General features: G+C 38.6%; 4 protein-coding genes across 5 annotated transcripts in view; 2 read left to right on the top strand and 2 right to left on the bottom strand.

Moving 5' to 3' along the window:
• LOC136240459 (uncharacterized) overlaps positions 1-10,207 on the bottom strand; it is a 30,697-nt gene extending 20,490 nt beyond the window's left edge. Inside the window, exons 1-8 of the mRNA XM_066031446.1 lie at positions 10,079-10,207; positions 9,382-9,631; positions 7,257-8,252; positions 1,634-6,968; positions 1,368-1,579; positions 1,220-1,308; positions 796-1,000; positions 282-480 (exon numbers count right to left, since the gene is read on the bottom strand). Of these exons, the coding sequence (XP_065887518.1) occupies positions 282-480; positions 796-1,000; positions 1,220-1,308; positions 1,368-1,579; positions 1,634-6,968; positions 7,257-8,252; positions 9,382-9,585 (7,240 nt within the window). The 5' untranslated portion in view covers positions 9,586-9,631; positions 10,079-10,207. The remainder of the gene's footprint in view (positions 1-281; positions 481-795; positions 1,001-1,219; positions 1,309-1,367; positions 1,580-1,633; positions 6,969-7,256; positions 8,253-9,381; positions 9,632-10,078) is intronic.
• A 184-nt stretch (positions 10,208-10,391) lies between these two features.
• LOC136240461 (replication factor C subunit 4-like) lies at positions 10,392-15,810 on the top strand. The gene is made up of 11 exons (XM_066031448.1): positions 10,392-10,864; positions 10,961-11,039; positions 11,556-11,635; positions 14,067-14,189; positions 14,242-14,311; positions 14,584-14,657; positions 14,923-15,043; positions 15,093-15,218; positions 15,294-15,374; positions 15,426-15,542; positions 15,628-15,810. The coding sequence occupies exons 1-11, from the start codon at positions 10,788-10,790 to the stop codon at positions 15,718-15,720; spliced, it is 1,041 nt and encodes a 346-aa protein (XP_065887520.1). The 5' UTR covers positions 10,392-10,787; the 3' UTR covers positions 15,721-15,810.
• On the bottom strand, positions 15,512-20,434 carry LOC136240462 (FUN14 domain-containing protein 1-like). 2 transcript variants are annotated; one of them, XM_066031449.1, is made up of 5 exons: positions 20,265-20,434; positions 16,408-16,613; positions 16,111-16,242; positions 15,729-15,819; positions 15,512-15,666 (listed from the first exon to the last, which is right to left on the bottom strand). In XM_066031449.1, exons 1-4 carry the CDS (start codon positions 20,314-20,316, stop codon positions 15,742-15,744), a joined length of 468 nt encoding a protein of 155 aa, XP_065887521.1. In that variant the 5' UTR covers positions 20,317-20,434; the 3' UTR covers positions 15,512-15,666; positions 15,729-15,741. The 2 variants fall into 2 exon arrangements, with proteins under 2 accessions (XP_065887521.1, XP_065887522.1); XM_066031450.1 differs by lacking the exons at positions 15,512-15,666; positions 15,729-15,819 and adding an exon at positions 15,826-16,056.
• Positions 19,826-20,436, top strand: part of LOC136240460 (PHD finger protein 14-like) — a 52,226-nt gene continuing 51,615 nt past the window's right edge. The window contains exons 1-2 of the mRNA XM_066031447.1: positions 19,826-19,967; positions 20,031-20,364. Coding sequence (XP_065887519.1) covers positions 20,361-20,364 — 4 coding nt within the window. The 5' untranslated portion in view covers positions 19,826-19,967; positions 20,031-20,360. The remainder of the gene's footprint in view (positions 19,968-20,030; positions 20,365-20,436) is intronic.

The raw sequence follows: 20,436 nt of genomic DNA on the forward strand, positions 1-20,436 counted from the left end.
ATACGACTAAAAAACTTTGCAATCTATTGTATTTTCTGAAAATAGTGTTTATAGTAGTAGCTACAGCAAAACAAATAGTGCAGATACTAAAACTATGGTAGAATATCACTCAGTTTATGATGTAAAATTATAGTAATTATGTAGTTGCGTTGGGCTGGAAGGTTTGCATGGTGTGGTATCATGTGGTAACAAAGATAATGATCACAGTCCTAATTTAGTGATGCATTTCAGCTGTATTGCTTATGCCAATATAAATATGCATGCAGTTTATATAAACGTACTTTGTGTGCAGCTGTCATTGCCAACGTAAATGAATACTTTTCCTCCAACTGACATCGGATCAACTACAGATGTATCAATTGGTGTTGAACTGGTAGGCCCGTATATCACTGCACAGCGGCCATTTTGACCACTCAGTGCATAGAGTGTGGAACTATTAAATGTGGTTGATAGAGCACCAGCAGTGAAACCACCATTAACCTACATTTGTAAAGAGACAAAATGTCCCTTGTACCACATTGTACCATAAGCCATGCTATTCTTATGATACACATGATTTTAGTAAGAAGACTGAAAGTTGTTTATGATATGTGACTGGGTCTGGGAAAACCGGTCTTATCACCCATGTCAGCAGATTTGATTTTTCACCAATAGCAACACACTTTTGAATAGACAATAAGACCGGTTTTCCCAGACTGGGTCACATATACAGAGTATCAAACAATCACTAAAATTAAGAAGGGATTGCTAAACATGCTAAGGTAATGTGCATAGCTAGTTCAACAAATAACTTACTTGAGAACATGAGATGATGTCACCTGGTAAAGAATAATATCGGTTCACCTCAAAAGGCATCCCTGATGCTAAAGTACACTCGTACTGACCACCTCCAATGTCACCATTGAGGGCATCAACATAAGCAGATGAGTAAACAATGAAGGAACGGTCCACTATTTCTACTTCACTTTGTGTAAATGTTACTGTTGGTAATGTCAAGAACCTACAAATGTGATATATACATGTTAATATAGTGGAACCTCAGTTATCTGAATACTAATTGTCCAAACTCACTGGTAACCAAAGACCAAAAATGATTGCAGAGTAGTCTACACTATGTAATTTTGTACTGGAAAAATTTTAGGGTAATTTTCCTTGATATATCAAAGCACTAGTGATGCTTATGTTACAATGCATGTAATTAGCTAGTGTATGATCTTACAATTCACTGTTATCATCATTTGGTACTCTGCTGTATAATCCTAGAATGTCACTGTATGTGTTATCAGACAGATTTACTGTAGCATTGACCTGCAGGAAACATGAATCAGTCACCATGACATTGATGTGTGTATATATTATCTACTCACAACTGATTCTCCAGGTATAGTTCCAGCCATATTGTGTTGCCATACAATGGTACTGGAAGGATCTGTACAACTAGAACCACCAACGTAAGTCACCTGAGTGATGTTGACAGTCATGTCAGGATAGTATGTTACAAATTCACACAGCAAAACTGATTGGTCAGGGTCACCCACTGCTGTATCAGTTACTTGCCGATAGTAGAATCCCGGAGTCACTGCAAAGATATTGTAGTATTTATTTGTAAAATAATAAATATATGTTATGTTACCTGCAGCCCATTGACGCAGAGGAACATAGGTTTCTAAGACAACATTATCAATGTTCTCACACACTTCAGCAAAATAAGTGTCAGGGTCAGCAACGGGAGGGTTGTCATTGATGTTTAACACTTGTATGGTAACTGAAGCTGTGGAACTTCTCTGTGTGTCATTGGTGGGTGTGTCACGAGCAATTACTGTAAAGTTATAATATTCCCTGGACTCTCTGTCCAAAGGTTGCAGCAGTGTTATGATTCCAGTTGTGTTATCAATACTAAATATGACTAAGATGTCAGCCTCCATAATAACAAATTCAATGTCTGCATTACCATTACTATTGCCATCTCTGTCAAACCCATAATCAGAGTCGTTGGCAGCAATCGACAAGTCAAATGTAGTATAAGGTGATGTGTTCTCTGGAATTCCTCGAGAATAGGAGCGTTGTGAGAACATTGGAGGATACTCATTGGTGTCTTCAATATAGAAAGTTACATTTGTATCAGTGGTGTGAGCATCCCTGTAGCTAGGATCTCCTGCTTCATCTGTTATTCGAATTTCTGTATAGAAGTCCCGTTCTGTTTCAGCATCAAGTGGCTCACTGACAGTGATTAAACCAGTTGAGTTGTCTATGCTGAAAGGAAAAGGTGTGGTAGAAGTGTTGAAGAATGAATAAACCAACACTGCATCTGGATCTGCATCCATTGCTATAACTTGATAAACACTGTCTGGCACTCCTGTACTTTCAGACACTCCCACAGGAAATGGAATCGGTTCTACTACTGGCCTCTCATCATTTATATTTTCAATGATAACATAAACAGTTGCAGTTGAGTTTGATGTTTCAGGGTCCACAGCATAAATTGTCAATACGACAGTGTTACTTGTCTCATGATCTAGTGTGGCTATCAGACTGATTGCTCCAGTGATGGTATCAATCGTAAATCTGTCAGACAATGGTCCATCTGCAATTACTAATTCATAGGTTGGGGTTTCATCATCATCATCCACTGTGAGATTGGCAATGGGATATAGCGGAATAATGTTTTCAATAACTGTGGCACTGTAGTTGGATGGATTGAAAACTGGTGGGTTGTCGTTAGCATCAAGGACTACAAGTGTGAAAGTGTAGTTAACTTCACAAACTCCATCAGTCACAAGAACAACAAATTCAATAGTAGGGAATATTTCTCGGTCAATTTCTGCTAATGTAAATAGCTCGCCAGTTGCAGAATCAATGTCAATTAAACCAGCATTAATGTCAAGCAAATTATTGAAGTTCAAAACAGAATAGGTTAACACACTAGTTACATCATCATCAGTAACATTTACCATCGAAGGATTTAGTCGAGTACCATTTGGCTGATTTTCTGTGACGGTAAAGTTAGGGAAGCTATTGAAACGAGGACAGTTATCATTTACATCAAGGATGATAACTGTTACCACGACACTAGTATTACTTCCTTCCACTGTACATGTCACTGTTATAACAACAGATGAGTGCATCTCTCGATCCAAAGTTCCCTCCAGTGTGATGTCAACTAGAAACTCTACACCAGTAGCTGTTATATTGGGTGATGAAATGTTTACTGAAAATGCATTGTGTAGTTCAGGTGGTTCAACTGTTAGGGGGAAGCATTGACCTTCTGGTGTTTCTCCAAGATCTCTATCTGTAAGTGTTACTTGCACTACGTCATCTCCTGGCATAGCAGATTCTGGAATATTCGTAGTTACATTTGATTCAGTGAATGTTGGTTCATTATCATTGACTGGCTGCAACATTACTGTAGTGTATACTGGAACACTGTAGTTGCCACTTGCATCTTGTAACTGAAATGATATAGTACGAGGTGTTGTATCAGACATTTCATCTGCTGTATTATTGTAGCTTAGCCCATTAACAAATTCTGTATAATTTTCAATGGAAGAATTTCCACTAATAATGATGCTCGGGTAGACAAATGCAGCTGTTTGGAAAACTGTAGACCCTATGATGAGAATATCTTCATTTGCAGTACCACCAGAAATGGTGACTTCTAAACGTTGCAAGTTGTTATCGTCAGCATCAAATATATCTGCCATGTTTGCAATAGATACTGGGGCACCATTCTCCGTGAATGTGGTAGTGTAGTTGTTAGATGGGCTGTTAGTGTCCAAATTCAATTCTGGTATATCCCCAACAGTTCTGTATTGTATTATTGTAACAGAAGGTTCACTGACTGTTGAGCTATCACTGATGGTAAAGTTCACCTCACGGTCTGCAGTTGATGGATTGTCACTATCACTGCCATACTGTGCTGCTTGCAGTACTGCTAGATAAGCATCACTTGACCCCATACCTTCAACCATGATAAGTGAAGTCCCGTTACCAGTTAGATTGAGCGGAGATGGATCAACAGTGACTATGAGATACTCTTCAGGGTCTACTCTAACTAGACTGATGGTTAGTGAAGTAAATATACCACTGTCCGGATCATTAATCACTGGGTCATTAGTTAAGTTGACAGCAGGTCCATCTTCCACATACCGAACTACATGACCTGTTCCAGCAGTAATGCTGTTCAGATCGATTACTGGAGTGTCATCAGTGAAAGTGAATGTTACAAATGCTAGTGCACTAGATGTCTGTCCAGCAGAATCAGTGATGGTAACTTCAATTACACGATCAAATGGATCAGTACAATTGCTACTACAAGGGGTTGGCTCTGAGGCATCATTGCCATATAGTATACCTTGAAGAAAGCTAATCAACTCAACAGGATCAGAAATAGGAGGACTGAATAATATTAGTAAAGTAGATGTTCCATTACCTTGTACTGCTGGGTGATCAGTTGATAACACCACGAATTCCTCACTGTCTAGTGGGTCTGTAATCGTTGCACTTATTGTGCTAATTTCCAATGAGATCTCATCAATATCTGAGAGCTCAGGATCAATGTTTAATGGTACTGGTGGAGACTCCTCCACAAAAGAAGTACCACCAACTGCATTTACAGTAGTGTTGTCATTTGCGCTAAAATCCAATACTGTGGGATTGTTATTGGTGTCATTAACACACACTTCTACTGCAGCAACTGCTTCATTGCCAACAATATCTGTAGCAGTTACGTTGAATGTAAATTGAGGGGTGCTTGGGAGGCTAGTGACAACATTAATTGTGATTTCACCACTAAACATATCAATTGTAAAATCTGAGGTATTTACTGAGTAAGTAAAATTTTGTCCAGAATCAACATCTGAAGCAAAGACTTGTCCAATGGTTTCACCATTACTGTTGTCTTCTTCTATAAAGAATTTGTACTGAGGTGGATCAAATACTGGGGGAAAGTCATCTATGTTTCCTACATTAACAATCACTGTAGTTGTACCATTAAAACTTGGTGTTCCAGCATCAGTTGCCATTACTGTAATTATGTGTTGAGACTGATTCTCAAAGTCAAGACCACTAGTGCTCAGACTAAGGGTAGATGCATCTGCAGAAAACAACCCAGATGGATCATCAAGCACTTGTAATGTGGCAACTCTCTGATTCGCAATGCTACAATCACCATCGTTTATGACAAATGTTAAAACAGTACCTGCTTGGTTTTCAGGAAAGCTGATGTTATATAGAGACTCCTCAAAGACTGGTGGATGTTCATTCACATCACCTACCATAATAGTTAAACTTTGGTTAGTGGACAATGGACCAGGATTAGTACCAATATCTGAAGCTCTGGCTGTAACAATATGCATGCTCTGGTTTTCGCAATCAAGTGTTTCTGCTAAAGTCAGTAGGCCTGCTGTAGTGTCAATTTCAAATTTACCTTCAGCATCATCAACCAGATCAAAGAAAAACAAACCATCTGTACCAGAATCTGCATCTGAAGCAGAGAAGTTGAATACACTGGCTGATACATCTGCATCTTCTGCAATGGATGTAGTATATGTCACATTAGCAAACACAGGAGCGTTATCATTGATCAAGTCAATGTTGATGATTGCAGTGGCTATGGTATTGGGAACTCCTCCACCAGGAAATGATTCAACATCGACGTATCGTACAACATCCACAGGCTCAGCTGCTTCTGTTATATACTGGATACTCTTGATGGCATCAATATATTCTTCAATGGTAGTACCTCTGCCAAATGAGATTATTTTCAGTGCAAAGTTTTGTTCAACAGACACAGCAAGTTGCTGTTGTTGTGTTGGATCAATGAATAACCTTTCTTCTGGTTCCAGCTGTCTATTTCGTATTCTTACCTCAACAGCAGAGAGAGTTGTGACAGATGAATCAGCTGAACGAATTGTATTTAAATTACAGATCCTAATACCTTGTGTAGACCCTTCCCTAAATGTAGTGTTGTAATCAACATTTGGTGCATCAAGGTCAATAATTGCTCTTGGAACTGTGGCAAGAAAGTCAATTGTTATATTACAGACCACCTCAATACTTGCATCACTGACCCTTAAAAAAATTACTCTGTCACGAAGATTTGGTAGCTCTCGAGGAATTTTAGAATTTGTGTAAGCTAAAGTCCTCAAAAATGATTGGTAAGCATTTAAAGATGCACTACCTGTTAGGGTAACAGATTCTCCCCTACAGCTAGAAGGAGAACAAGATATGCCTGTTGGTGGTGAACCTGAAAAACTAAGTGTCTCGTTATTTACATCAAATACTTCTGAAATGTTAACTGTAGCACTAACAAGAAAAAGGTTATCAGGATCAGTTATCTCCAGGTTGGGAGCCAGGACACTGTTCACATCTCCTTCAGTATATGCAAATGTTAATTCTTTACCAGGAACATCTGGACCATTCAGATCAACTGATGGGGGATTGTTTGCAGCCTGTATGCTTATTGTAGTAACAGTAACTGGATCAGAATAGAGTACACCATCAAAACACCTAATATTAATTATCCGGGAAGTTGTTCCAGGATCATCATCAACATTGTTATACTGAATGCTTCTTATAGCTGACACAAAGTCACTTGGTGTTGCCCCAAGACCTGCTTGCAGCTGGATAGTGTGGCTGTTACTACCAGTTACAATGAGACGTCTAGGTGACTGTGTAACCTCCAAAAATTCATTTGCACCACTAGTTGGGTTTGTGATATTGATTGTGCATGACACTGGATTATCGGTGTTACAGTCACCACCAAGATCATCATCATCTGTCAGTGTCATAGTACTGTCAACAATAGTGACAGGCTGTGGATTGTTATTTCCTAATGCCTCTGTAAATTGCACGGTATAATCAATCCCACCTGCTGCGCCGTTAGCATCAACAACAGGAGCATGTAGTGTCTGCTCAATAAGAATGGTAATGACATCTCGTTCCCTTAGTGTTCCACCTGAATCTGTAAACTATAAAAAAGTAAACAGAATGATATACACTACACATGAACTATGTACTCCTAGTAACATGTATGTGCAAGTGTCAGAGGTGTGCACACAATGACCAATAGATACATGAGGAAGTGGCTTCATATAGTTTGACTGATAGGAAATCTATTTATCACCTAAGCACTTGCAGATCACAGTGAAACATTCATATACATATATAACCTGGTAAAATAGTTTTAAAATACAAAGCAAAAATACATGCACACATAAATGTTCCTGCACATTAAAAATACATATATAGCTACTTACATTTAGCAGAACATATCGTCTATCCCCAGCCCTTGGATCACTTGCAGAATAAGAAACTTCTCTTAGCAAAGATGTATAGCTGCTAATTGGAGCAAGACCTTGAAAGTTTATCTGACGATAGACACCATTGCAAGATGTGGTAATAGCAACCAAGTCAGAGATAGATTCATTGGAAAGAAATAATAATTCATTGCACGAAGTATAGCATTTCAATTGAGTGGAATTTATATATGGGAAAATCAATATCCTACCTATTTTACCATGCAAGTTAAAACCAGGTTTATTGTGTCGAGCTCCAATGAATGCTACCATATCAGTAGCAGCAGGATCAACAGGATCAGGACGGAATGGTAGAACAGCAACAAACTGTTGTGTTGGAGGATAGAATACCGTTTGAACGTTATCACCATCACGTTGTCGAATGAGCAAAAGTTCCATTGGTATGCTATCAAGGGACATCTCTGCTGTAATACTACTTGGCCCATATGTTAGTTGAAGTTTGAAAAAATGCCACAAACCATCATTTACTGTGACACTGGTAGGATTAAATGCAACTCTAATTGCTTGTCGTATTTCAGCCTGCCGAGCATCTGTGTCAGGATCATAACGACGCTGATACCATAAGTCTATAGTTCCATTTCCTCGATAGTAGATACAGTAATTACGATAGTTACGCTGCACTCTTCCCATGCAGTAGAAATAGGAAGTGGTAGTTGTATCTACCTGAACCCACATGCTGAAAACAAAAGATGAATTGTTAATTAAGAGATTATTTACAACAGTTCCATCAACTGGGAGCATAGCACTCTCAGTACCATCAAAGATGTAAGAGTTTGGAATTGTTACACCATCTACCATTCCAAGTACAATACCGGTTGATGGCAAAACTAATCCCTCATCTGGATATATGATGTTAGTTATTCCACATTGTTGTAATGGATCTGTTGCTGCATTATCACATGCTCCGAATGCTCTAGGGTACAAATCATTACCAGCCTACAAAAATAAATATACAATATTTTCATAGTACAGAAATGCACAAGTGATGTACAGATAATCTATTAGTGTATAAAAATATTACTGCACTGACACAGAGTAACTGCCATAGTTTCTGACACTTATAATTGTTTTGTTTGTAAACTGTATTTGGCATGATTAGTTGTACATCCAGTTCACACTATGAAGATTAGCCAGTGTTTTCAATTGGGGTTGGTTCTTGTTCACACTTCTGTATCTATCACAAGTGCTAGTGTACATGCTGACTAATAGTGAATAACAAATTATAAGCTTTGATTGTTTAGGTACCTAATAAATTGGCAATAGGATTGTAGCAGCAAAGCATAGAACAAGGTGTATAGCTACCATGTTTAAACTGCTCCTTTCAGGAATTTCGTTAGGCCATTAGAGCAAAACTGTTATTGAACCTAAGTACTAGTTAACAATAGCATTTAGTTGTTGGACCACAGCTGGGATTATATCACTAAAGTGTGCTATAATGTGGCTACAAAGAGTCAAGCTTAGACTTAGCCTAGCTCAGCATGGCTTGATCAATTCACTTTACAATTTATTTTGGACCATGCTGTACTCTGCCCATGCAGGTTAACAACTTCACTGTATGTGTTTTATTAGCCAGTAGACAAGAAGTGCATGCCTATATATATATAAGAATCCACAGAGTCCAGGACCTTGAATAACTTTCATGGGTTGCTATTATCCCACTAGGAGATGCAAAAATACTGAAAACTAGCTGGTACATGTGGTACAACTCTGTGCGCCTGACTGTTATTAGAGTATTTCCCTATTCCACTATCTTAGATCCTTGTCATTGAGGTGCATTGTTCCTCTATGTGAGCAAGTTAGTTTATTATTTCCATGTAATCATAATTATTAAGATGATGGAATAATGGTGAAAACTTGCATGTCACCAAATTTAGGCAGTGAGACATAGCAATGAGGGCAAGGATCTGAAACGAAATAAGCTAATGAAAAACTGTACCCAAACCCGTAAGCATGCCGTCAGCTAGCCACATAGCTTTAGCATTAACATCCTCTTTGATCTTATATATGAACTCAAAAATGTGTAAACAACATAAACAACATACTAGCTCAATCTATGGATACTCACTTGGTCCCGGCTGAGACGTGCTTGACCTCTGGTCAGTTGAAGACTGTTGTCAGTGGCTAACACATCATCATCAAGTTTCACCTCCGTAGTACCAATGTCAAGGTTGTAGCAAACTTGTGAGTCGAAGTTGAATGGGTTAGGAAGCTGCGCACTAGTGTACTGCGCACAGTACAGAGATATAGCGACAATCCACGTGATCTTCATGTCGCGTGATCGCGATTTGCTCCGGCGTAAACAACTTCAGCACCGCCTACACACAGAGAAGCAAACAAAAATCTTGCTCGCTACATGGTAGATATATTGTACAGATACAATTATAGTTATATAGATTGTAGACACACCGTACAAGAGCATTAGGGACGGTGGGCGGGGCTTCAAGAATCGTGCAGCCATTCAGTCCTCCGATCCGTAACAAGCTGAGCTTACATACATACAGATATTGCTGTGCAATCATGGTGCAATGTAGCTTTTATGTCATCACAAGGGAACTAAAACAGTTAGCTAGTTAGCCTGAACATACAAAATAATAAAGGAAATGTCAGGCACAGAAATTTACTGCACTGCAAGTTGCAGGCACAACAACAACAAAAAAACAACATTTGCTTCATCTGCGTCCTGCAAGTAAGCCATATTCTCAAGTTCAAAGTATTCCAATTGCCTATCAAATTTTCACTGGACACACATCATTGCAACTAACCTTATGTTTCTATAATTATCAGCTGCTTGGTGTGTAGCTAGCTTGCTATGTCTCTTGCAATTTGGCGGCTATTTTACTTGTTGTTTGCAAGAAAGTGGCTCCACACATGCAAAAGTTGTTTACGGTTAGTTGTTATAGTGAATTTTTGTGGCTTCGAGCCTCCACATAGGAGGTTGTTTACACTTAAGTAAACAGCTCTGTGTGTGCGCGCGCATCACATGTCTACTCACAGAAGTGAAAGGTCACCTTGCATGGTGACCTCAGATTAAACCCCTTAGCATTGCCGTAGTTAGTACCCATCCACCTAGCTGTATACACATGAAGTTGAGGATCTAAAAGTAGCACTTACTAAAAGGGGGCGTGGCTGGAGCTCAACCTTCAGCCATGCGCGTATGATATTATAGTTTGTAACACTTGGCAGCAAGGAAGCTGCGCCCCGTCTTCAGCATAAGTGACGGCAATAACCTAACTTTTTGACTTAGATAGGATATCATTTTCCAGGCGGGCGCTGGCTATTAGCCAGAAAAATAAATTTACTATTAAGGTTTGAACCCCGAAAGTGAAAGTGAGTGACGCTAGCATAAAAAGATCCAACTAGCGGACACATGCTGTGTCAATCGCCGAATTACGTTTCTATCAAAGAATCAATATATTAATCGTGTCACGAGATGTAGACTACATATGCATTAATTAGAATAATTGCGGGAAAATGGACAGTTTCCTAAAGCCTCAGAAGACGAAAAATACCACAGTAGAGAAAAGGAAGATACCCTGGGTGGAGAAATAGTACGTTCATAAAATCTGCCTGTAAACGAAACTTACACGAACGCATACATTACCCTCTCAAGATGGTCACAGTTATGACGTATGTTTCTGCTACAGCCGACCTGCATCAGTAGAGGATGTAGTTCAACAAGACGAGGTTGTTGCTGTGTTGAAGAAGACCATTACAGGATCAGACGTGAGTAAATGTTCCATGTAACCAGCTCATATATATCGCCCACGTAATTATTTCCTATCCCTCTATATTCCCAGGAGGGGATAGGGAGAAGCACTTCCAACGTGTATTCAGCTCATTTAGTGCATGCCTGGGATTATTTATTGTGTTTTTAATGTCAAGATTCTGACTGCCTTCTCAGGTCACTAGTGGGAACAAGCCTTATCCACAATTACTGCAAAAACGGCAAAAAGAGTGGGGGTACTTTCAACACAGAGCTAATGGAAGGGATAAGGTTTTGAGCTGTTCCTGTGAAGAAAGCATTCCAATGGCTCTACCATTCTTTTAGCCATTTTTGCGTTATGACATAATTTCGGATAAGGCTCATAGAATGAACAGGACAAACGTTTTCTTCTTGACAGCTCTGGTTCCATATATTTTACCTCAGAAATATCAATAAGGGGCTATAAATTATTTGTCTAATAGTGTCTTATTCATCTCACATCTCAGCTAAGTCATGTCTGACTTGTTCTTTTACAGTTGCCAAATCTTTTGTTCTATGGACCACCTGGGACTGGGAAGACATCCACTATTTTAGCAGCTGGAAGGCATCTGTTTGGGTGAGTGATGCAAGTGTTGTGTGTGTGTGTGTGTGTGTGTGTGTGTGTGTGTGTGTGTGTGTGCGTGCGTGCGTGGGTGGGTGGATGTGTGGGTGTGCGTGTGTGTGTGTTGCCTGCCTAACCTATTGTTTTTCCCTTTGTTGAGGTACTGGAAAAAATCAATAGATGTGCTATCTGTTTACTGTTTCTAGTTATTAAGGCTTTACAGCACAAGTGCTGAAGTTCCGTAAGACTGGATCTTTTTTCCTTTCTCCAACTATTCAAACACACCTTAAGTAGCTAAGGTGTAGTAGCTAAAATCTTTGAGCAGGCTGTAGGACCAGGTGTCCTACAGACCTTCAGCACTTGTGCTGTAAAGCCTTAATAAATAAAATAAAATAGTAAATAAAACACCCGGTCCTACAGCCTGTTTAAAGACGTCACATTAAGTATGTTTGAAATGAGAAAAACTCCATGAGTGGACCTGATCCTGCAGTCATCTGATTTACGCTTAAACGCTTACAGGAGTCTGCCAGATGGTCAGGATGTTTTTTCCTTGTCAATTTCATGTTAATTTGCATACAAATTAATTACCTGATTAAGTACTGTATAGCAGTTTTTTTGAGTGGGAAATATTTCACAGATTGTCACCATCCAAAATTTCATGGGGAAACTTTTGCTTCTTCGGGATCTGTTTAGTTTTAATGAATGTCATTTTTATCGAGCTGCAAATTTCATTGGAGAATTTTTTTCATGAATTGATAGAAAACTTGCCCCCCTCAGAAAACCTTTTATATAATATTGGTTACTATGGAGCTTACACACATTTAGAAGGTGAAAATGTCTACTTGTCTGTAGTACTTTCTTTGTTGTGTATTTATGCATACACAATTTATCTAATAGTTCTGAGCAAAATTGTACCGACTATTAGAAATAGGTTTATTTAAAATACTGACAAGTTGAAAAGTTTAAGACCAAAAGAATTTTAAAACAAGGGAATAGCAAAAAGGAGTGAAACAAGAGAGGTTGCCTATACCTGCAGATATACTAATGAACATTAAAAATTTTAATCCCTAAATCCAGTCATAGTCTATTAGCGTACCTGTAGGTATAGACAACCTCTCTTGTTCCACTTCTTTTCAGCATACCATATACCGTATTGTCTCGAATTACGGCCCGGGCGTTTATTTCTTTCAAGTAACTTTTACCCTAGCTACTAAATGAGACCCGGCGATTATACGAGACTGGTGTTTATATACCTGATCAGCATTCACGAGTCAACTTCATACCTTGGTGCTGTACTCTCCTGGACTCTCCTTGATGTTTCCCTCAACATATTTCACAAATTCAAGCTTAAAAGAAACTCTACAAAACGTTCTCCACTTTATCATTTATAACACCGCCCCTTGCACCACCTGGAATTGTTAAAAATAATGAGTGCACTAGATGTTTATTTGAGACCCGGTGTTTATTTTTGTAATGATGCTGTATACCCCTGGCGACTAAACGGGACCAGGAATTTATACGAGACCGGCCGTAATTCGAGGCGATACGGTAAGCAGAAAATTTGACGGAATTAAATTTGGTGGTTGGCACTGAAATTGTCAAATTTAAATTCTGCCAAAAATCCGGCAAGCTAAAGAAATTGAAACAAGAAAACAAACAACAATGTAGAAATCCAACAATCTAAGTGACCTGAAGATCTAGTGAAAATTGGAAGATAGCTAGCATCTTCTGTGTGTGTCTTGTGTCACAAAAATGTCTCATTTCACGATGTTGATGAATCGTATTTAACGGGAGCTTGCTATGGGTTTCTTGTAAGCAGACCCATCAGGATATTCTCACTTCATGACAACCCTGCATACTATTCATGAACATAAATATAATGCATAATCCTACGCTCAGATTAGACACTTGAACTGCATCACATCTTTCCACTTGTGTATCGTGAATGGTTCATGATATGAAGCATTGGTGACTTTGTGACTTGTAAGGTTTTTGTACACAATACTGCAATTATAAATTGAGACAGAATCACACTATAAAACTTGTAGAATAAAACAGGAATGATTAAATATTTGTTCATTATACCAAGAGTAAGTAAGAGTCTCTTCCAATTATTTACTCTTGATTATAAAAATCTGTATTTTGGATAATTCATGAAATCTGTTATCGATGCAGTGCTCACCATGATTGTGTACATGTCTAGTTGAAAAAACTCCCACAAAAGAGGACTGGGCATTAGACTGGAAACTTACCAAACTTTAAGACACCCAATAAACCCTGCTATTACACTGGGACCATTTGTGCGCGCAAGCAGTACTTCATAAATGCAAATTGTGATGATAAAAATGACAGCGAATGATAACTGTAGTTATTCCTTACATAGCATCAATATACAGGGATTACTGGAGTATGTGAGGTGATGATAAAGAGTCTTTGTCCCTTGCAGTGCTGAGCTAATGAGGTCCAGAGTACTGGAGCTGAATGCATCAGATGAGAGAGGTATTGATGTCATACGAGAAAGAGTCAAGCAGTTTTCCCAGCTAACAGCTGCTGCTGTGCCTAAAGAGAAGTAAGTGACATTTCTTTCTTTGCATCAATCACATGTTTGTTTTATTTGCTAGTGGTTCATTGTGTCCACCATACAAAATTGTTATTCTAGATGAAGCCGACTTTATGACAACTAGTGCTCAGGTGATTCTTAGTGCACTTGCAGAGGGGGTCATGTTTGAGCCAATTTTTTTAACCTGGTGACCAGATACATTAGACAGGTCACTTTGTACACAAATAACACATTTGGGGATTATCAAGTTGACTGGTTTAGATAAGTGACCTTATTACACAGTGACATTGTACAGAAATGTTTTCCACAAAATGGGTAGATTTTCTGTTTCAAACTTGACATAATTTTTATGGCCCCTCCAGTATTGATGTATACCATAATGAGGTCTACATGTACCCCATAGGCTGCTCTTCGTCGTACAATGGAAAAACAGTCAAAGACAACTCGTTTCTGTTTGATCTGTAATTACATTAGCAGGTGCGTCAATGTTTGTGACTAAGCATGATAACTGGACATGTAGGCACATTAAATTCACTTTCTTTCATGTGAAACTTTCAAGAGTTATGTCTTTCTGTAATCATACAAAGGTTGCTGTAATACTTACTATATATTGTAGATGTTTCTTTCCAGTACAGAGATATGACCTGTTATGTGATGATGTGTAGTGATGCCGACATAACTAGTTTTTGTGCACACAGTATGTATGTATTATGTGTTAAGGCTGCTACTGCCATATTTATAGAATTATTGAACCGTTGACGTCTCGATGTTCAAAGTTTCGGTTCAAGCCCTTAACTTCTGAGGTAGTTGAAAGACGGCTGCAGTACATTAGTGAGCAAGAAAAATTGACTTGTCATACAGAGGTGAGTAGTGTTGGGTTTGCCTGTCACTGTGTACACCATCATATTACAGGCAATGGGTGTCCTGCTCAGAGTTTCTGAAGGTGATCTACGTAGGGCCATCACACTATTGCAAAGTGCTAGCCAGCTCAAGTCTGATGAAGAGATCACCAAGGAGGATTTTTACAACTTGGCTGGAGTAAGTGTTTCAAGCACACAAATGTTATAAGGTTGTAGCTCTTATTCACTCCTGACTATGTATAAATCGATACAGGTCTTGCCGGATGAAAAGATCCAGGGTCTGTTTAAAGCTTGTTTCAGTAACTCATATGAATCATTAGATTCCACAGTACAGGTTAGCAGTCACAGCATTTGTCAAGTTCAGTTGTGGTATGTGTGTGCTCAGGATATCCTGGCTGATGGCTATTCAGCTTCACAGATAATCACCCAAGTGTTTGACCACCTTGTAAATCAGGCAGGAATCAACGATCAACAAAAATCAGAGGTGGCAGAACGACTAGCCGTAAGTACAAACATACATACGATGATTATACACGTAAAAATAATGGCAACATGAGATGTGATTGTGGGTTTTATTTTTGTTACAGCTTGTGGACAAGAGGTTGATTGATGGCGGTGATGAGTATCTGCAATTAATGGACATGTGCACGTTAATGATGGAACAGTTTTGCAGTCAATAATACATCACCTCATTTCTTTCTTCACCACATCACAGCTAGCAGTACTCCAGTGGCAAACCCACTTGTAATAAATACGTGAGTCTTACAGAATACTAGAACCTGTGGATGAAAGGAAGAACAGCACAAAGCATACCGGGTGATTAATAGTCTGTTTTTGCCAGACCACTCTTTCTTTGTGTGCATCCCACCCTCACATTAGACACCATCCCAGTAAAGATCTACAATAAAAGCCTTTGTAGCAGGGAGTCAGAAACGTCTTACTAAAACTCGCTCAGAAAATAATCCCAGACCAACTGGTGACTTGATCCACACACAACTTGTAGTCTAGGTAACTACCTAAGGAGCCACACTTGGGGAAAAATGTGGTCTGGCAGCATGGTTAATACTTACTCTGTTCACCAGATGGTGATGTTCTTGTAGACTTTGTTCAGCATATTCTTGGACTTGGTGAACTGTTTGACTATCTGTGATGCTTCGCATTCTCTCCCAATTCAACTCCACAACACCAGCTGAATGGGCAGCCTGCATGAATGTATAAGGGTCACTGATAGTTAAGAGTTTTTTACAGTAGCTAGCTAGGACAGAAAACAACAGACAACATTCCAAAAAAGATCCATATCTTATCTTGTTAAGACCTACAACGGGGTTCCAAGTTGCTTGTCATAACGTACAAGACCAAATACTTACCCATAATGCTAAGGCAGTACAGCCACCCAAAATGGCTGCCAGTCGACTGACTTGAACGAACACATATCCTGACAACCAGCCAGCCCCTACACCCACTCCAAACTGCCTCAGTGGTGGTTGCTGCACCAGGAACATGAGACTGTTGTTCATGGCCGTCTCTACTCTCCGTCTGTCAGTTCCTAGTAAATTACTAACCTCATTAGCAGCTGAAATGAACAAGAAACAACAACAATATAAACGGAGACACTAAGCTACAACACATGACTGAAGTATAATGTACAATTAAATTGCAAACTTACTGGTCAAACTCTAATAAACAGTAAACTGGTAAAATTTTGGTCCCATCAAGACCTCAACTGAAACACCAACTTTCATAATGTTAACATTATAAATCTAGTATGCCTCAAGAGGCATGCAGCGAAGTACATTGAAAAGTATTTAAGTAAAGTACAAGTACTTTTGAGATTTACTTAAGTATAAATATGATTTTCAAGGGTATGTACTTGAATACAATGCTGCAAGTACTTTTGATCTGCAGGACCAAACTGGTATAATTAACACAATATTCCCTTAATAAAGGGGCCAGCTGAACACAGCAAAAGTTGCTGCTCTTGAGTACCTGCCAAAAGCTATGCCAATAGTTTTAGCAATGTGCTTCATTCTTTTAGCAGCCATTATGCCTCAAGCAATGACTCAAATAATGAATAATATTCCTATCTGTGTACTATGATGAAAACCTGTAGTATACATATATAACTGTTATAGCAACTATAGCCAGGTGTTGGATTTGTTGAAAACCTTGATAATAAGGCCACTTTGTTTATGGTTGGATTAATGAGGTTTTCATTAATAAGGCCACCTCACTAATAGGACCACTTATTGTGGGTCCCCAAGGTGGCCCTATTAATGAGGTTTCACCGTACAAGTACAATTTTAAAGAGAAATTATGATTTACCTACTTAATGTTCAAAATCTCATAATTGTGATGTGTAGTTTCTACAAACATCAACTGCGTAAACCTAGCATGATAAGTTGTGTATTCAAAGAATAACACCATTAATTTTTTGCCATGCAGTGGTGTAACACTTGATATTGCAATAATTTCACATTGGTTGTCCATGAAATCCAAATACACACATAACATGAACTTGTCAGACTACAGTTAGCTGTGTGCTGCTGACTTTCATTGGCTGTACTTTCAAGTACAGTGTATGGACTGTTTTTACACATTTGATTTTTCATTTTCTTGGTCAACCAACCTGAATCAACTGTAGGTAGTATCTCAACAGATCTAGGGACTCAGATGAGCGAGTCCTTATTGCGCTTTGACCATTAATTCCAGTTGATGTCAACTTCTGCATTTCACATGTGAGAGGACTTCATTGTACTTCAAGTACATTGCTTAGGACCATAGATAATATACCCCCATGGATTGGAAACTGCGCCATGCACCCACAGACTTTGTACAAGAATCAGTGTCCTTAGGCTGGTTCGCGCCTCAACAAATTTAATCCTATTACAGCACAACAGTGGTATTAGTGACTTTATTTAGTTACGAGAATGACTTGTGGTGTTGTTATGATAATTGTTTTGGTTAGTTTGACCACTTCACATCACTGTTGGTCGGAAGGCTTACAATGGCGGACTACATGCTTTGTTGGAAGCACATTCTTGGCTAAACTAAGCTCTGTAGGTGGAAAAAGAAAGTATCACAAGGTTAACTATGCTATAAAGAATGGTTTAGGCTAAATAATACGCCTTCCCATAACTTTTGGGATGGTATTTTTTGGCAAAACTGGAAGCACATTCTCTCTGTAATTCTAAACAGTATCGCTACACAATTTATACTACGAAGTCATCAAATAATGCTCCATAGTATGGTCTGAGTGTGAAGGGCATACAGGGTTTTGGTGTTTTCCTTGAATATGTCCAAACCATCTGATCTCGTGTTCAGTTTCGCTTCTACTGTTCGCACAATAAAGAGCCATGTTACCTTGAAACTTGCTGTTGGCCTCCAAAACATCTTGAGAAAGAACCCTTTATCAGTGGTGAGTCTTGTTTCCCTCAGAGAAAGGGGCGTAAAACCAGCCTGTAACCAGTGGCGCTTACTAGTAGTTTCCAATCCAGGGGGTATATTATCTATGTTAGGACTTAAGTATAAGTACAAGTACATTACAGTTGTACAAAAAGTATTAAGTACAAGTACCAGTGCACTTCGCCCCAAGCCTGAATTGTCTGTGTCACAATGCCTACATGACACCCATTAAGCTTGTGGTTTAATTTAATTTTGATTCTTCAATTTATTGTTTTGCTATTATATACATGTACAAGTATAAGGACATACACACACCCTAACATAACTACAAAAAATTATTCACCATTAATGATGTAAATTACTACCAGTAAACAGTTACCACAAGTTGGTTGTAGTCATCCTCGGAAACTGAAAACATTGAATGTTGACAAATGTGCCCGCACACATTTTGTTTATACACACCTTGTGATAACAGATAGGTGTGAAATATTTAATGGTTCTTAAATCATGTGTGTTGTTGGCCTTGCTACCTCAAGGACTGGACTATTAACTCTGCACTTTCCTATGATACGCCCTTAACTGCCATCTCAACTCCCAGGCATTACAATGGATGAATTTCATAATAACAAAAGTTGCCCCTAGCAACCTGAATTTTACAATATTTGTAGAAGTAAATGTCTATAGTAACATCTTAAAAAGGATAGCATATATAGGTCATGAGATATAACATTTTAAAGTTTGTCGTTTTTCCATACATTGTCTATGAGAGGGGGCAACAGTTGTTCCTTCTGGGCAATCACATAAATAATGTGTGGGAAAATAACAAATTCAATTAATGTCATTTCTCAATTTAACATCGATGTGAATCTCACAATTAACCTCTCCAAATTTTAAAATGATAGAGTATATAGATCACATATAAGATAAGACATTTTGAAATTTGTGGTTTTCCTATACATTATCCATGTGATTTCCCAGAGGGCCGGCAACTGTTCCCCCCCAGATAATGTATGGGAAAACTGCAAACTTTAAAAATGTCATATCTCATAACCTATATGTGCTATCCTTTTAAAAATTGGAGATGTTACTTTTGACATTCACATCCGGGGAGGCTCTATAATTAAAAATCCTGTATGAGCAGGAGATAGCAATGCAAGCAGTGAGAAATCCAATTAGAAATATATAGAAATCCTGACTTATCTAGAAGTCGGATATTTTCGTTTCCATTTGAATTATTGACTTGCTGAGGCGAATAAAGATGGCTATGATAACCATTTGTGATATTTGACTGCCAGATGTTTCTGTGCAAAGGTCACTTTTGCTCCTGTTGAGGCTTCTGTGATATCCCTTGTCCATTCATGCACAAGTAAAACTTATAAAAAATATTGTATTTGAAATATTTTTGAAACACGTAAACATTGGGACTCTTGTACACAATTTCAGCATTTTGCAGGAAGGTTGGCAACCCCTTGCATTGGCGGCCAATCTCAATCGATGAGAATAGCAGATAAGCCAGACAGCTGAAGTAAGCAGGTCTTGCTCAGTTTAACCTTAGATGTCAGTTTTTAGGATATCCCAGTTTTTACAGGTTGAAGTCTCACAATATCTCAAGCTTATTCATGTATTGGGAAACTTTCTAGTTTTCGAAACGCCGCAAAAATCTCTAACCTCTAGTAGTTAGTTGATTATTTAAGAATTTAAAACATGTTGCTGGGGTGTACACTACATAAAATTAGTGCAATGGGAGATGAATAAAATGCGTATCACAAATCACAGAATCTGCTTCTACTTCAGGTGTATTCTAATATATACGAGCACTCACCTCGACTTCTTTCCCGCGAGATTAGCGAGCTAACCGTTGTCACGTTACTCATAGTGGCTTTCCGGTAATATCAACCAAGAAATATACTCTACCAACATGAGTAAGGAATAAGTTACCGGGGTCAAGGGATACCGCTCGGTTGTATTCTATTATATTAATGCACAACCACATT

The sequence above is a fragment of the Dysidea avara genome, chromosome 12 (assembly GCF_963678975.1).
Source record: "Dysidea avara chromosome 12, odDysAvar1.4, whole genome shotgun sequence".
NCBI classification, from domain to species: Eukaryota; Metazoa; Porifera; class Demospongiae; order Dictyoceratida; family Dysideidae; genus Dysidea; species Dysidea avara.

What these genes read in the sequence shown, in the direction of transcription:
- LOC136240462 (XM_066031449.1), bottom strand. Translation starts at nt 20,316, where the DNA reads ATGAGTAACGTGACAACGGTTAGCTCGCTAATCTCGCGGGAAAGAAGT. An exon ending in CTCGCGGGAAAGAAGTCGAG is followed by an intron (nt 16,614 to 20,264) that starts GTGAGTGCTCGT and finishes TGTTCATTTCAG; the next exon opens with CTGCTAATGAGGTTAGTAAT. An exon ending in GTACTGCCTTAGCATTATGG is followed by an intron (nt 16,243 to 16,407) that starts GTAAGTATTTGG and finishes ACATTCATGCAG; the next exon opens with GCTGCCCATTCAGCTGGTGT.
- LOC136240461 (XM_066031448.1), top strand. Translation starts at nt 10,788, where the DNA reads ATGGACAGTTTCCTAAAGCCTCAGAAGACGAAAAATACCACAGTAGAG. An exon ending in GCTGGAAGGCATCTGTTTGG is followed by an intron (nt 11,636 to 14,066) that starts GTGAGTGATGCA and finishes TGTCCCTTGCAG; the next exon opens with TGCTGAGCTAATGAGGTCCA. An exon ending in TTATGACAACTAGTGCTCAG is followed by an intron (nt 14,312 to 14,583) that starts GTGATTCTTAGT and finishes TGTACCCCATAG; the next exon opens with GCTGCTCTTCGTCGTACAAT.